General features: G+C 38.8%; 1 protein-coding gene across 2 annotated transcripts; it reads right to left on the bottom strand.

Moving 5' to 3' along the window:
* Positions 1-283: 283 nt before the first annotated feature.
* DDX3X (DEAD-box helicase 3 X-linked) lies at positions 284-15,179 on the bottom strand. 2 transcript variants are annotated; one of them, XM_016156588.2, is made up of 17 exons: positions 14,833-15,179; positions 11,929-11,986; positions 10,382-10,429; positions 8,679-8,811; positions 7,567-7,725; positions 7,388-7,487; positions 6,830-6,965; positions 5,992-6,077; positions 5,707-5,805; positions 5,435-5,595; positions 4,891-5,035; positions 4,664-4,808; positions 4,291-4,472; positions 4,093-4,210; positions 3,642-3,795; positions 3,203-3,339; positions 284-2,927 (listed from the first exon to the last, which is right to left on the bottom strand). In XM_016156588.2, the coding sequence occupies exons 1-17, from the start codon at positions 14,875-14,877 to the stop codon at positions 2,848-2,850; spliced, it is 1,986 nt and encodes a 661-aa protein (XP_016012074.1). In that variant the 5' UTR covers positions 14,878-15,179; the 3' UTR covers positions 284-2,847. The 2 variants fall into 2 exon arrangements, with proteins under 2 accessions (XP_016012074.1, XP_016012075.1); XM_016156589.2 differs by having other exon boundaries at positions 3,203-3,336; positions 14,833-15,056.
* Positions 15,180-16,031: the final 852 nt, after the last annotated feature.

Here is a 16,031-nt window from a genome sequence, read left to right as displayed (position 1 = left end):
ACTCATTGGATCATGAATACACTTGTTTTTTACCCCATTCTTTCATTATTCAACCCTCTGTCAAGAACTTCAAGATTCCAACCCATATTAAGCTTGCTTAAAGTACAAGCCAATTTGTAAGACTCTTCGTACATCAATAAGGACCTTTAAGATTACCATCCGTTACACAAACCCTTTTCTCACTGCATTAACAAATATTTATGGTACCAAAATAATTCTGCCCCCAAGGGGAATCTCAAAATTAGCACTGGACAGCAACCAAAGAAATAACATCTTACAATTCTTCAAGCAAGAGCACAACTTTATTTTCACTTCTAATAATAAACCACAGTTGACAACAACAAAGGAAGACTGTGCAGTTCAACTTTTTATTTTAATAAAATCAGAATATGCACAGCACATGCAGTGCTAGCATCTAAACTAATACAATAAGCAATTACTAAAGCTACAGTGACTTGAGGTTCATCTTTACATTCAGCAAGTTTAAATCCATTCTTGTGATTTTTGAAACCTTATTTATTAACTGAAAATATTGCTTACTGATAAACTTGCTCAAACGCTATTGCTGAATGTACAAGTCACTGACTATGCCAATACAACAAAGATAACCACATGTTTGAGGATTGCAATGTGCCAGACATTCACTGGAAAAAAAAAAAATACAACTAAAACAAAACTCACACAACAAACATCAGAATCTGGACACTTCATATCAGTGTTTTGAAGTGTTTCATTAATATCTTAAGACAAGTGTATCAAAACCTTGGCATGATTAATTTCAAGTCGCCAATTTTGTTTTTACTAACATCAGAAAGTTATGGCTACACTGCCAATGCCGGGTCTGCTTAATTTGACTTAAGAGTTTAATATGACTTAACATTAAAAGCTCACACTACCCCGAAATATATAATTTCACGCATACGGTGACATTCAACATTCAAGTGCCAGTGTTTTTGTACTGTCTTTTGGTCAAGTTTCTTTAAACTTTCAAAGAATCACTTTTAGGCTTACAAAAATAAATATTTGTCAAAATGTTCAATAAATATTACATAAAACTAGCAGCAAAAAGTATCTAGAAATCTGTCGTGTGCAAATAGTTTTCTTCCCAACTATCACTCCCATGGTCCCAAATAAATTTTAGAATCTAGTCCCATCCCCCTTCCTAGACAAGCTGCGTTCAACAATCTCCAAGAGACAAAATAAGATTGGAAGTTTAAGGACACGCACACAAGACATATATATAAAATTCTCTGAATGTGCAATAAAAGAAGTACTTTGTAAAAAGTTATGGGCAAAATGTACAAGGGCCTAAACCTAGACTAATTGAAATAGCACCATAACAAATGACCTCAATACTGTCAAGTGCACCTACTTAATAAAAGTTTTAGAACAAGGCACAATACACTTGAAAATCTATTGCACTTTAGGAAATTTTTGCCGTCTTCCTATGCCACTGTAAAAAGATTGAGCGTTTTGATCACCGCATTCTGGCCACAAAATCAGCACAGAATTCAAAGTGGCAGAGGCATTTTAGTGGTGGACAATGCTCATCTTTGGCCAGATTTAGCATAAACAGACTATAAATACAATGGAAACCTATGCAACTAAAACTGACTAAAACTGCACTGTATAGCAGAATTGACACCTTGTGCAGTTATGTACATATTTCCAACCTGTGTGATCTCAAATATTTCAGTTTGTTACTCTTCTGGAGCCATTTTTACAAAGTCTATAGTAAGCCAGTTTAACATCTCAACGCAGCTTGAACAGAGTAATGTGAATCGGCATTTAAAATAAAGCCTGCTGCATTAATTCTTCCTGTTCATACCCTCTTGACCAAAAAACATCAACACTAGCATGCGTTATTAGACCAAAAATCATCCAGGGCCCTAACGAGGGCTGGTCATTGCTGTGGTCAGCCATTCTACCATTTCAGTTTCATTTATGGCAGGCATTTAAAAAGTCTAAGTAGATGAATTCTCCTAAAAACCTATTTCAAGTTATCAGACCTTTAAACTTTCCCTGTAATAATAGTATGCCCACATTTGGCTAGCTCATAATGATCTGCCTAAACATTGAAAGAGGAATTGCTGTATTTTACTTGCATTAACTTTGAAAACTGTGCTTTGAATGTATGCATGTACTCATATCATACATCACCTCATCATGACTGGAATGGCTTGTTTAAAGACTATCAGGTTCTAAATACCTATCCAGGATAGAGTGAGCAAATCAGAACTTTAATACAGTTTGCCACATTAGAAACTAATTCCATTAAATATGCTTCAAGACGTTTGTTGTTTGTTTTCCCCCAATCTGCAAGTATCAAAAAGCCCTAATGCGGGCTTACCACGTAAGTATTTTCCTTGTAATATTTATGGATGAATCGATGATTCCTGTTAAGTTGTATCACACCTGTGTGCCAAGGTTTGATTTTAGCCCAAGTTCAGTAAATTTATTTTGTCAAAACAATTGGTATCTTGAGCATTACTGAGCCAACAGGACATCAAAATAAAAAGTTGTCTAAAGTTAAAGGCACAGTACATTAACAAACAAATGATCCTCAGTCACAAATTATAAATGCAGTTTGGGATGGGGGTTGGCGGGAGGGGAGTTAATCCAAACTACAGCAATGAAGTCTTCAAACCACCTTCTGAACAGGGCTGCTGATTGTTCCTTTCACTTCTTCATGTGACCTTGAGCTCCCTTAAAAAAAAAAATTTCAGTGGAGAATCACAGCTGGTAATGTACTGCGAGTTCTTGAAGCTACACAAGGTATAGTCTGGCTAAGTTACATGTGGTTTCCATATTAGCTTGTTTGGCAGGGTGACCTACTGTAAAGCAGGTTCAGTTACCCCACCAGTCAACCCCCTGGGAGTTGTAATTTCCTCCATATCCATCACTGTTGTAAAAGCCTCCATAGCCACCTAATGAGAGATTAAAAAAAAAAGAAAGAAATTAAGTCATCCACTGTTAAATACCATCTTTCCCTTAAGTATTTTAGATTTAAAACTGTAAAAAGCAATTTAGAGTTGAACTTCCCCAATATTATGCTTTTAAAAAATTATTTTTCCATTAGAATTGACATTCAATAATTATTTTATGTGTTTCAGGTATACAGCATAGTGGTTTAATTATGCTTTGAAAAGGACGACTAAAAGGAAAAGAACCCTTCCCAAATACATTAAAAATTTAATATTACCTCCACCAAACCCTCTGCTGCTGCCGTGGCTGCCTCCACCACTGCGGCTGCTGCTTGCGCGGCTGCTGAAGCTGGAACTGCTGCCACCACTACTTTGTCGATAATCTCTGGCACCAAATCCTCCACTGAATCTACTACTATGAGGACAAAAATGTGTATTGGTTCATATGAAGATGAATTCCCACTAAATAACCCCAAATTCTTACTAAAACTTCCCAATAACCACTTTCTAATTTTTCAATTCAATCAATTCTCCATTCAGCCTCATGTTCCTTAATAGTGTTTTGAATGGCCTTAGCCATGAAAGTCTGCCACTGACCTGTCACCCTTTTTACTAATATCTCCAATAACACAAAAGATCTAGGAGCCTAAGAAAATTAAGCTTGTTAACCTTGAACACAGCACTCATCCCCCTCATTATATACCACCTGTAACTCACCTCTTAGACCGTCCACGACTGCTACCCTTATAGTGGTGTTCATAAGCCATGTTTTCTAACCAAGATGGCACCTCTTGTTTTGCTTCAACAAGAAGATCCAACAAATCCTTCGTGATGTTTACATTTCTTTCATTAAAGAAAGAGGTGGCAAGGCCTAAAACAGTTCCGAAAAATACATAAATTAAGGTTTTCCATAAAATAGCACAGTAATCTTACTTTTGTCAGTAAACAGAATATTTAAAAGGATAAAAATTGCTATTTAACCAACTTAAAGGTTCCTTGAACAAAACCTGACTTTTCTGTTACTTCTATTGCTGAAATATACTTTTTAACTACATTCCTTGGAAATAGAGTTCTTGTAACTTAAGATCCTAAAGTGTTCTTCACTACATGCGTCAGACTGAAAAATGAACACCAGACCATCAAGTAACCTAACCACACACACACTTACCAAGGTTTCCTACACGTCCTGTACGGCCAATGCGATGTACATATTCTTCAATATCACTTGGCAAATCAAAATTGATAACATGTTTTACATTTGAAATGTCCAGTCCTCTTGCTGCTACCTGGAAGATAACTTTTGTTATATATGGCCCACTTAAAAGAAAACCAAGAGTTAAACATGAAGAGATTATATTAAACATACTGCTGTAGCCACTAGTATTGGGCTTTTTCCTGAGCGGAACTGGTGAAGGGCCTCTTCTCTATCTCTCTGAGATCGGTCTCCATGGATACTGGTACAAGCATACCCTTCACGGTATAAGAACTCCTCCAAAGAATCTGCACCCTTTTTGGTCTCCACAAACACTAAAGTCAGTGAATCCTTGCCTAAATTTGAAAAATTACAAGGTATTTGTCAGTAATAGGGGCTTTGTTCTCTTTGCACTAAGTAAACATGCAAATAGAGGTAATTAAAATACACCATTGTTAACAGACCATTCTGAATGGGAACAATAAAGGTAATCCAATTCTCATTACCTAAGCCACCAGAGTAATACAGAAATTATTCATAATTTTACCTGTTGCATTTAGAAGGTCAAGCAGAAATGATCTTTTGTCTAACTCTTCCACCCAAACTACTTTCTGTGTGATGTTCTCAGAGGTAGAGCCAACTCTTCCTACAGCCAGAAAGATATACTCATCCAAGAAATCACGAGCAAGCATCTGAAAGGAAAAAAAAAGTTTTTATTATCTACTGAGACAATTTCCTAAGTAAACAAATATTATTCGCAGCCCTAAACAATACCTGTATTTCCTTAGGGAAAGTAGCACTAAACATCATAGTGTGGCGAACTCCCTTTGGTGGCATAGTATCTTGTTCAACTATTCTACGTATTTGAGGTTCAAATCCCATATCTAACATCCGATCAGCTTCATCCAACACCAAGTATCTGCCGTGAAAAAAAGTTGTTTAGTATCGCTGTACCTGTAAAAGTACCATTATGTTTTCTTTCAGGTAGTTATTAAACCCCTCATATCACACAATTTGATGCACACACAGCCCAGGATTTTTGCCACTAAATAAATCATCCAAAAGCACACAGGCAAATTAACTTTTAATACTTGACTCTGTCCCACAGTCTGGTCGTCATTCTTAGCCTCTACTAAAATGTCACTGATTTTTCAACATTAAAATTACAATGAACAAACTTTTCATAAAAATTATACAGCTAAAATCACTTCTCAATCTTAAATTTTAGACAATGCTAAAATAAGTACTATACAAGTAATGGCCAGCAATTTTTTAAAAATTAGCACTGTATTCTCCATACATTTAAAAATTAACATACTTGCAGAAGTCTAATCCAATCTTTCCTCGTTCCATCATGTCCACGAGACGTCCTGGAGTGGCTACTAACAAGTGACATCCACGTTCTAAGTCTCGAATCTGCTGACCAATATCAGCACCACCATAAACCACACAAGGACGAACTCTAGATCGGTATGAAAACTATAAACAAAGAAATGTTACCAATTACAAAGTAGAGATTTTTGCGTGGTCATTAACCATTTCATTAAAATCCATCAGAAAGCCAATAACCAATGAAATATATATACTTACTTTCCTGGCTTCCTCATAGATCTGTACTGCCAATTCTCTAGTTGGTGCCAATACCAAGGAGATTGGGTACTGTTTGCGGCGCCCATACCTTCCATTTTCCTAAGAAATTAATTTATAAATTGAACTCTAATATCTTGTTAAAGATTTATTACAATATATTCTCCCTCTGTAATTTATGGATTCCATTTGAAAATTTTTTTGTTAAATAGTGTCATTTAGAAAGCTGTCTCTACAGCTATCTACAAAGTTCTACAATAATTTCCTGTTTTATAAAGAAATATTTACCTTCATGGCCCTCAAGGCCTCGCCTGGACCATCAGAATAAATCTGACTCAAGATGGGCAAAAGAAAAGCTGCAGTTTTTCCAGACCCTGTTTAAGAGAAAGCATATTTAATTCAATCACAAAAACACATTACTTTTGAATAAGTGGTGTTAGGTGACAGTGTTTGATAACTGCCCCATTACTAGTCAATTAGTAATTTTACTTTACACCCAAGTAAATTTTCTAAAAATTAACAGCTAAGTTTAAAATACTAAGTGACTTATTTGATCCACCTTGTAATAGGAGTCAACAAACTAAGGCCCAGACTATTTATATCTTTGTAGATAAAGCTTTATTTGGAATACGGCCATGCTCAATTAATTTACACATTATTTATGGCTGCCTTCTCACTACAAAAAAGCTGAGTAGTTCAGAGACTGCATAGCCTGTAAAAATCGAAACATTTTGTTCCTTAACAGAAAAGTGTACAAAACTGATTGATAATTCACTTCTTTCCATTTGTGTTTGTAAAGAAAGCAGGAATTTTGCCTCCAAAGTGGTGTCAAATTTCAATTTCTAACAATTCTGTGTAGGTATATATTGATAGTGTATAAAGAATGACATTTTCTTCCATAGGAAAAAATAACAAATGATTCAAAGTGCTATATATTTTTAGTGGGAGAATTTTGTCCCCCTCTTTCAAACTGGTTCAACTCACAGATATTATAATAAGGCTTATACTGAATTCAGAGGCTGTTCCCAAAAGACCCCACAGTGGAACTTTCCCTTGGCCACATTTCTATGGGCCACAGGCTATTCTCCAATCTTATCCTACTTTTACTTTTATCAAGTGAGCTTACCTGTTTGGGCACAAGCCATCAAGTCTCTTTTCTCTTTGATAATAGGAATAGCATGCTTTTGCACTGGAGTTGGGCGAGTATAACGAGTAAGCTCAATGTTTCCCATAATAATTTCTCCCATCTCAACATCACTGAACTGTCGAGAAATTCAACAGGGTTAAATAGCTAGAAATGCTATCTGGAGCCATTTTTGTTTTCTACTAATAATGAAAAAAAAAAAAGCCCAAACTATTAACTGACATGTATGTTAGTTTACAATTGCTTTAAACAAAAATTTTTACATTTTTGGAAAAAAAATCGACCCCGTGGGCTTAATCTACATAGAAGTTTTGAATTCTTCCTGTGTTTGACCCATTCCCTATTTCAAATTAATGGTAACACTGAACTAAATTCTCTCCCTTTTCCATGCGCCAATGAGGTCAGTTTTTAAAGTAACTTTTAAGAATTGTTAAAATAAAGGAAGCATGGGTTTATGTATACCAGGAAGCCCATCTCATTTTGATGTACTGTGAAAACATTTACACTTCCCCCATTGTCTTAAAGATCAAAGATACTTACACTTTCAATGTGTGGAGGACAGTTGTTGCCTGTTGCCTCAACTGGAATATCATCATATTTCTCAAAGTTAATCCCAGTGTTGCCTCCAGAAAAGAGTTCCCTGAAATCAAAAAAATGGTAAGTTTGTCATTCTAGCTAAGAAGGCTGCATCACAATTAACATGCAATTCAGAAACTTACTGTTCCAAACGTTCACTTGGTGGGAGCGGTTTTGACCAATCATCCTCATCTGATTTGTCACACCAGCGACTATTCCCACCTCGTTCAAATTTGCCAAAGCCACTTCTGTCACCACGGCTGCCAATGCCATCATAGTCACTCCGTCCACGATCATCAAACCTGAACAGCACAATCAATCAATCAATATCACATTAAAAATTATCAGATTCTTACCACTAATCTGGAATGGTACCTGGAGAAGCTGAATTATTCATTACGGTTAACCTCAAGAATGTCAACAACCCAATACTAGTTTACTCTTATTTGTCAAAATAGGCCCTGTAATTAGCCAGATTGTATGTGTCGTTTACGTTTTCTAAAATCAGCATCCTTTTTATTTCTATAGTTATACAGCATACACAGGCCTCATTTATGCTGAAATTAAGAATCAAGTCTTAATATATTTGAAATCAGCATATAACATACCTTTATTAAAGTTCTCATCCACATATATTTATTTAGTGGTAGAGAAAAGAAAACAGCACACCAAATATCAATTGTCCCGATTATACAAGGATGTCATTTAAAGGACAATTCACCTGTGTGACAAGAATTTGCATAAAAGGTAGAAAATAATCCTTACCTGAATTAAGATGCTTTTAGTTTTTAGGCCTGTTTGCGAAAAATCAGGACACACAGGACTAACCACAGCTATTAGGCGCATGAGGTCAGTTCACCACACTTGTGTAATCAAAAATATAAGGTGTTTAAAAATTGTCATATAGAATTATCCACAAAAATCTCAACCAAATTAGGCCATTCGCTAAACTTATTTTTAAATAGAATACATAAAACTAGGGAAATATAAAAATAACTGATTTCATTTATGCCAAAGGGCATGTTCTTATTCTTATCTAATTTCTATGTAACAAGTTTAATTTAGTAAAGACCTCTTACAGCTAAGAAGATATGATTTAAACAGATGTAATGTTTAACATCCAAATAAGTGGTCTATTAAAGGGTGAAAATATGTTTAATGATCAGAGTACAGGATGAGGACTCATCAAATTGAAGACCGATTCCTAAATTGCTGTACTGTGCACACATGTAACAGAATTAGATAAATCACTTACCTTCCCCTTGACCCAGTTCCACGATCACTGAAGAAGCTAGACTTCCCTCTTGAATCACTACGAGATCCAAAACTGCTGTATGCATCCTTATCTTTACTAGAACTCCACCCTGAACTGTCTTTATCGTAGAATCCTTCGATGAAAAAAAAAAAACCATTTAACCGTATTAATTAGTAATTAACAATACCTTGACATAATTCTTATGTTTCTGATTTTAAAACCCTCTACTGACTTAATTTTCTCTCTATAAGCCGGAGGGACAGTGGAAATAATTCTTATCATGGCACTAAAAAAGTATCAAGATTTAGAGCTGGTTTACATTAGGGAACACAAAATGTTTTATATCTCCAATTCTCTCCACCAGAAAACCAAGCAATCTCACAATTTAAAAATGTTCTGAAAAAATATCACTTCTAAAAGGTCAACAGCTGTTCCTGTAATGCAATGATTATGGTATTATGACCATCACAATTTAACTTCCATTCATTTTATAGGTATGAATGAGCTTACTAGGAAACCAGTTACCACTGTTTCAATGTTTCTTCGAGGTGATGAAATATATACTGTCAGGTGAGACTCAAGAACACCTCAGAAAAGGAAAATCCACCTCCCTACTCACTCTTAGTGTAGATAGGTTTCTAGAGTACAGCTATAAACATTCAGTAAGAAAGGATGACAAAGATATAAATTAGCCAGATAGGCAGAGGGTTTAAAGACAAGTAGAGGGTTTAACTAGCTTAGGTAACACTTTATTAAATAGAGATTAGCTTACAAGTTAAGATACTTTCGTTCGGCCTTCTGCCTCTATTATTAGCCAGCCTGGTGACCAACATCCTTAGTTATCAATAGAATTGAGTTAGACAAGAGCTCTTTCAGCTCTAAACCTGATACTGCCTCTCCCCCTTTGATTTTTGTCACGGCACCAAAGCCCCAAATATACATGGGGGTCAATTCCTGCTACTACATTCTAAGGAATAAGAACACCCATGATGATAAAAGACAAACTTTGCAGTAACTAAAACCTTTATCCAGTATCTTCCTCCTCCTGACCTTTAAATGGTTTTCTTGACCTTCTCTTTCCTCTAAATCTTGGAGCATCTATTCTACATCTATATAGGACCCAAACAGTTGTCCCATAATTTGCGTTATGTATTAGTTTTCTATCACATTACGAACTAAATGGGAAAAGACCAGGTGTTGTGATACCTTTCAGATAAAGCCTTTCAAATGAAACAGTTAAGGCAAGGAAATGAAACCAGAGAATCACTCCCAACTTATTGGGAGCATGCACAACACTACACAACCCTGTTAACTATTCCACAATAATCTCATCTTCATTTCGGCACCTCCGCAAGACAAAAATAACTGGGTTATCACCATGCAGTTAGGTTTACATAGTAGGGGCGCCCACTCATCTTTTTCAAATTGAAATCATGCTGTGAAAGATTACAAACACAGATTAAGCACAAGATTAGTGAAATTATACAATACCATGCTCTTGGCCTAGTAACAGCATGACAAAGGAAATAGAAATTTTCCACTGTGTGACATTAAATGGGTTTTTCCCAAGTGATTAACTCCTAATATATGAACACCAGCTGACAGAAGCAGAGTTTACAAACTTCCCAAGGTGCCTCCTTTTCCCTGGGCTCCAACTTCTAAACTCAGCAAGAATTAGGTCTACAATTGTTCAAAGGACTTACCTTTAGTAGCTTCTCTGTTCCTTAAGTGAGGAGGAATATAGCGCCCTTCTAAAAAAAAAAAAAAAAAGGAAAAGAAAAAAAGACATACATATAAAACTAAATGCCAAAAACCTTCAAGTTAAAGCTTCTTACCAAAACGCGTGCTATTAAATAGTTCTAAAAAAATTTTTTTTTAAATTCCTAGCCTTCTTAGTCTGCTTACTTGGAAATTGGGAGTGATGAATTCAGTTTTACTTTAAATGAGTTATTGCTTTATAAAGAAATTTTTAAAAAGGAGAGAAGTTTGGCAAACACAAATTTGACTTAGAACCTAATAGTTTAAGTTTACAAATATAAAATGCTTAACTTGCCACTAAAGGTTAATTAACACAATTATTTTAAAGGCCTGCTTTGGTTTCAGAATTGTCATAAACTAACAAAATGGTTACAACTCAAGTATTACAATAACAACCTAAAAGGTAATAAATCACACAATTAGCCGTTTCAAGAGGCTTTTTGTTTGTTTCTATCCTAATAAATTCCAAACAGAATATATGTGAAAAAGCTGAAAAGTTAATAATTTCAAGAATTTGGGAATTTTAATTTGGGGCTTGCTGAGTTTAAGGAAAGTCGACTGTTGCTCTGTATGCAAGCAAGAATACAGCCTAGGAAATGGATGAAAAGGCAAAAAGCAAACAATGCATATCCACCATATGAAGTCGAATCACTTTATTACTAGTAAATCTGCAATTTAATTTTCCTTTTTCCCTTCTGGGTTGAATTAAATATTAAAGATTTCTACTAAGATGATCAATTCTTAAAAGATTCTTAGCATGGGAAATAAGGTGAAATTTAAAAAAATGCCAAGTAAAACTGTGTCCAGTTAGGTCCCTGCCTAAAAATGACATTGTCTTTACTACGTAATACAACGCTTTAAGAAATAAGTGCTTTGAAACCCTACAACTCGTACTCATCTTTTTAGATAATAGGTTGGAAGAGTCCTAAACTGAAGCAAGTCTACTGCCGCCAATAGAGATTTCCTTATTACTAATCTCTAACAAGTCTCAAAAAGACAAAAAATAAAAAATAAAAAATAAATAAACCTGGGGAAGGGAGAGATAACTTTTACATCTAACTAACTTCTTTTCCAAAAAAAAAAAAAAAAAAAAGCCACATGGCATTTTGAATCCTAACCACCCCAAGATTCGATCTAGCTTTATTCTATTAGTTTCATGTTCTTCGTGGAAAAGGGATAGCTATAATGATTTAAATATGTGAATGTTTCCTTTACTGATGAGGGATAGACACGACCCCATCACCTCTAAACTGGGCCCATGTTCATAGACAAACTCTAAAAATTATGTGTTGTACGGTTTTTAAAAATCACTTTTATTCAAGAGAACCGATCCTTTTTATTACCAAAAGGTCACGACGCTTTAGATTGATCACTTACTACATAATTCTTTACACAGTAAATACTAGAGAAAGTCTTAAAATTTTAAATAAGTTCAACAAAATAATATATTAAAACCCTAATATTCTGTAAATCCATAAAATGTTTTACTTACTGCTGGCTGTACTTCCTCCACTCTGATTATCTGAAGAATTCAGGTCTAGGCCAGCAAACTAGAAGAGAGTTAAAATCGTTAGCAGTCCACATGATGAAATATTACACTAAAAATTCTAAAACTAGTCTGCCCGCTAGCATTTACAAGCACTAGTCCCGCTGCACAGTTAAGTGGCACTCTTAATGTGAAAGTGACTAAGAATGTGCTTAAGACTGTAAAGTTCTAAACAAATGCAAAACAGTATTATGTACACCCTTGGCAGCACATCAAGATATTGGTGCTTTCCAGTACCCAACTCGGTCCAAATTTAAGTCATTCATTCAAAATGAATTTTCCCTGTAACATTTTCCATAGTGAAAGCTCGAGAAATTAAAAATTTTAAATGTCATATAGACAAAGACTAATTTTAGCTCCAATCATATGAGAAATGTTTCCAATGCCAACTTTCTACTTGGATTTCAAATTTACAAAGCACATCTGAAAAATGGCAGAATTTTAATTCCTTTACCCCTAAATATTGCAAATATTTTTAATTAGTGTAGCACTCTTAAAAAGATTAACAATATACCCACTACATAATGAGCACTACTACGTTAAGCACAGCCCTGTGAAGTACATACCTATTCATTCTCCCATTTTCACCACTGAGATAAGTTTAAAGACTGGGCATAAATGGCAGAACTGGCATTCAATGCCCTTAAATACTTGGACATTTTACTACATTTAATCTCCATTTCTACCTATCTCCTTACACTGGTAGCTCAAAGCTTCAATATTCTACAAAAAGACCTATCTTGATTACATTCTGTAATGACTAACCAGGAAGTACCTTACAAGCAATGGGGGGAGAGGGGAAAATACGTGCCCCAAGAAATATTTTAAAAGCCACGAAAGACCGAGTCATACAGTACTACTGTTGCCACCCGTCTGCCAAGGTGATATATGCTATACCATTAAGTGGTCCACTCAAGATCATACTGTCAAAATTGCAAGCATCATCAAATGGAGTCACTGAAAATTGGAAGCACATGCTAAGTCTTAAAAAAAGAAAAATAAAAAATCAGCTTAGTAAAGACTTCAAGCACCTTATTTCTATAATTTCTATCAGCAAAAACGCTCCCAGGCTTTCTCTCTGCAGTAGTTATCTCAACAGACTGATACTTCAAAGCATAATAGGAACAAAAACTTTGCACTTGTTACATACAAGTTTTATTAATTTTACATTGGCAACATGAAAAGGCAACTTTAAACGCTACTGTAAATTGTTAGGATTACAGTGTTGCAATTTTCTTTGTGAATGCTTGCTGCTGAATTCTAAGGACTGTACGTTATTCCAAATTACATAGACTACTAATTTAAAGTTAATTCCTGTCAAGAACCTTAAAATCTGCACCACCTATATGGAAAACATTAAAGCTGGGGGCTTAGTAAGCCTGTGCTCCACACGATTTTTTGTCTGTGCTTCCATTCAACATATGGTCTGAGCAATTTAGAAGATTTAATACAATTGATTCATTAATGGGGGGGAAAATGCTCCCAAAGAAACATCGCTAAATCCCTAAAAAGTATTACATGTGACCACTCGAAAATCATCAATTTATCACTAAATTTCATTTTAGAATTACTCCAGAGCTTATTTAAAGGCTCCAAACATCCCTCAGCTTATCTGAAGCGTGGTGCCAATGTTGCAGAGGGATGCAGACTTCCTGCCACCAAAACGCGTTAACCACTCAGCTCTCACATCCTCCTCTCCTCTACCCCCCACGCTTAGGAGGGAATTCCAGTTAAGACGACACACCTAATTCGACCTATTTCAAAATTTTATTCCACGGGCTGCAACAAGTCAACAAAACTTTTTATTTTCCCTCAAGTCACATTCATTTATTCCTCTGGTCGATTCAGAAGTCACTAACTTAAGGACACTCTTACAACCCGTGATACCCGTACCCCAAAATAACGCGTGGCCATAGGCTAAATCTCCAGTGACTACCAGGAGCAAGTACGTAAGGGCTGCTCCGGGTCCTTAACCTCCAGCTCTAGAGCCCAGAGCCCAGCGCCACCGCGCAAGCAGCGGCCCTTTACTCCCTCCCCTCCCCCCCCCCCATTCCTCCCCGAAAATTCTGCGTCACAAAACTTTCCACTCCGGAAACGCGGCCTCCCGGGCTGCAGCGCCGGGCCTGCGGAAACCTGGCTGAAACGAGAAAACCTGCGGAAGGAAGCCCGGCAGGAACAAGATGCCCACTGCGTCCTCCTTTCCAGGTCCTCGCCGGGGGCCCGGTTGGTCCGGCCTCTCCCGCTAGTGGGCCGCAGCGCCACCCAGCACCACACAAAGGAGGCCGCCGCCATTACCCCGAGTGCAGGCAGCCCCCTGCGATGCCCCCTCCCACATTCCAGGGCCGCATTCCACCGCACACGCGCGCTCACGAGCGCGCTCACACACCCAGACACACATACACCAATGCCGCCAGGTCTCCAAAACACGAATCCGAGAATCGCGCGCATTGAGGGCTGAAACCCTTGGGAAGCCAGAGTCCCCATTCGTGCACCGCGGATCCCCCCAACACCTATGGGTCACTAGCCAGTAGAGGTTCGCGCGTGCGCGTCTACGCGAGCACGCGCGCGCACCCCCTCCCCCTCCCCCTCCGCCCGCCTGCGCAAGCACACACAAAAGCCGCCATTGTGCTCGGCCCGGGGACAATACCGCGGGCCAAGCCGGGGCCCGGGCGACAGCCACAACCGGCATTCCTGCCACCTCCCCGTTCCTCCATAGTCCCTGACCATTGACACTCGCCAGCCCTAGGTACCTAGGAAATGGGAACTGAGGGTGTCAGTAAGCGCTGCGCCACAAGCCAGGTTAGGTCAGGGGAGAGATTCGTGCAGCCCGGTGGGGTCCCTGCAGCTCACCTGCTGGTCCAGCCCGAGCGCATTTTCCACCGCCACATGACTCATCCCTGAAGAGTACCGAGAACTCGGAGTCTTCCGCTGCTGAGCGAGTGTGTTTGATTCACCGCGAAGGTCCTCTCACGGGAGAACTGCGGCTCTGGAACGGACGGCGCGACCACGGACCTAATATACCCACTCGAGAGACTGCTACGTCAGCACGTAAGACGTGTACCCTCCCTCTCACACCCGCACTCCCCCTGCCGTTACCACTTCTGCCTAGCTACTGCGCGCTCGTCGACTCCTAACCTCGCGGGACTTCTTAGTCTCGTCCCGGGCTCGTCGTCCTACCTTAGAGCTCGGAGCGCTAAATGCTATTCTAGTTAGGTTGCGCTTCTCTTCCCCTGTTCTCAGCTATCCTTAGTCTCGCGAGAACTAGCTTTCCGCCAACTAGGAGGCCTAAAATTTAATTTAGGTCTTTTTCCCCTTTCTCCCTATTCTCCCGGATTTTGCTGTAACTTTATAACACGCGCCCTCTCTCTTCTTTCTCTCTCAGTCCGCGGACTCGGAGATGTCGTGAAATTTCTCTAAATTAATCAGCCTTCGCTCTTTTGCAGGCAGCTTCCCCGAAATCGGAGTTAGGCAAAAAGAGGCTTCAGAGAACGGCGGGTCACGTGACCGCAGGTGTCGGGCGCGGTGGCCATTTTGTGGAGCAGGAAACCGTGGTTTAAGTGCTCTGAATGCGAGGTGGGGGGGGGAACCAGGAGAGGAGAGGGAAGAGGAGGGAGGAGGAGGGGAGGGGAGGGAGGGGGACGGAAGGGGAAGGAGGAGGGAGAAACTGAGGAGGAAGGAGGGCGGGATGGTTGTTGACCGGCTTGGGGTTGGGTGGAGAACTAGTGGTGCTTGCTGGTGGCCCGACGCTTTACAGCACAGTTGCCTAGACAGCAGGGCACCGCCCGGAAACGCAATAGTCCCTCTCAGGTCACCCCAGACTCGAGCTCCCTCTTGTGCGCCCAACCCCCACGGCGAAGAAACAATGAAACACTCCCCCGGAACTTGTGAGGGTGGTTGCGCACCCTCCTGGGACCCCGGCCCTCCGCCTTTCGAAGGGCTATGCTAGGCCCCCAGTTTCCTCTCGCGGGGCTCCCAGAGGTTTAGGGCCGGTGGCTTCAGCTTGGTGCTGCCTCCCACCTAAGACAGAGGACCTTGGGGATCGAGAAGAG

Source organism: Rousettus aegyptiacus, unplaced genomic scaffold, assembly GCF_014176215.1.
Source record: "Rousettus aegyptiacus isolate mRouAeg1 unplaced genomic scaffold, mRouAeg1.p scaffold_m13_p_9, whole genome shotgun sequence".
Classification (NCBI taxonomy): Eukaryota; Metazoa; Chordata; class Mammalia; order Chiroptera; family Pteropodidae; genus Rousettus; species Rousettus aegyptiacus.
Note: the sequence above shows the minus strand (reverse complement) of the source record. Positions and strands in the feature narration are given on the sequence as shown.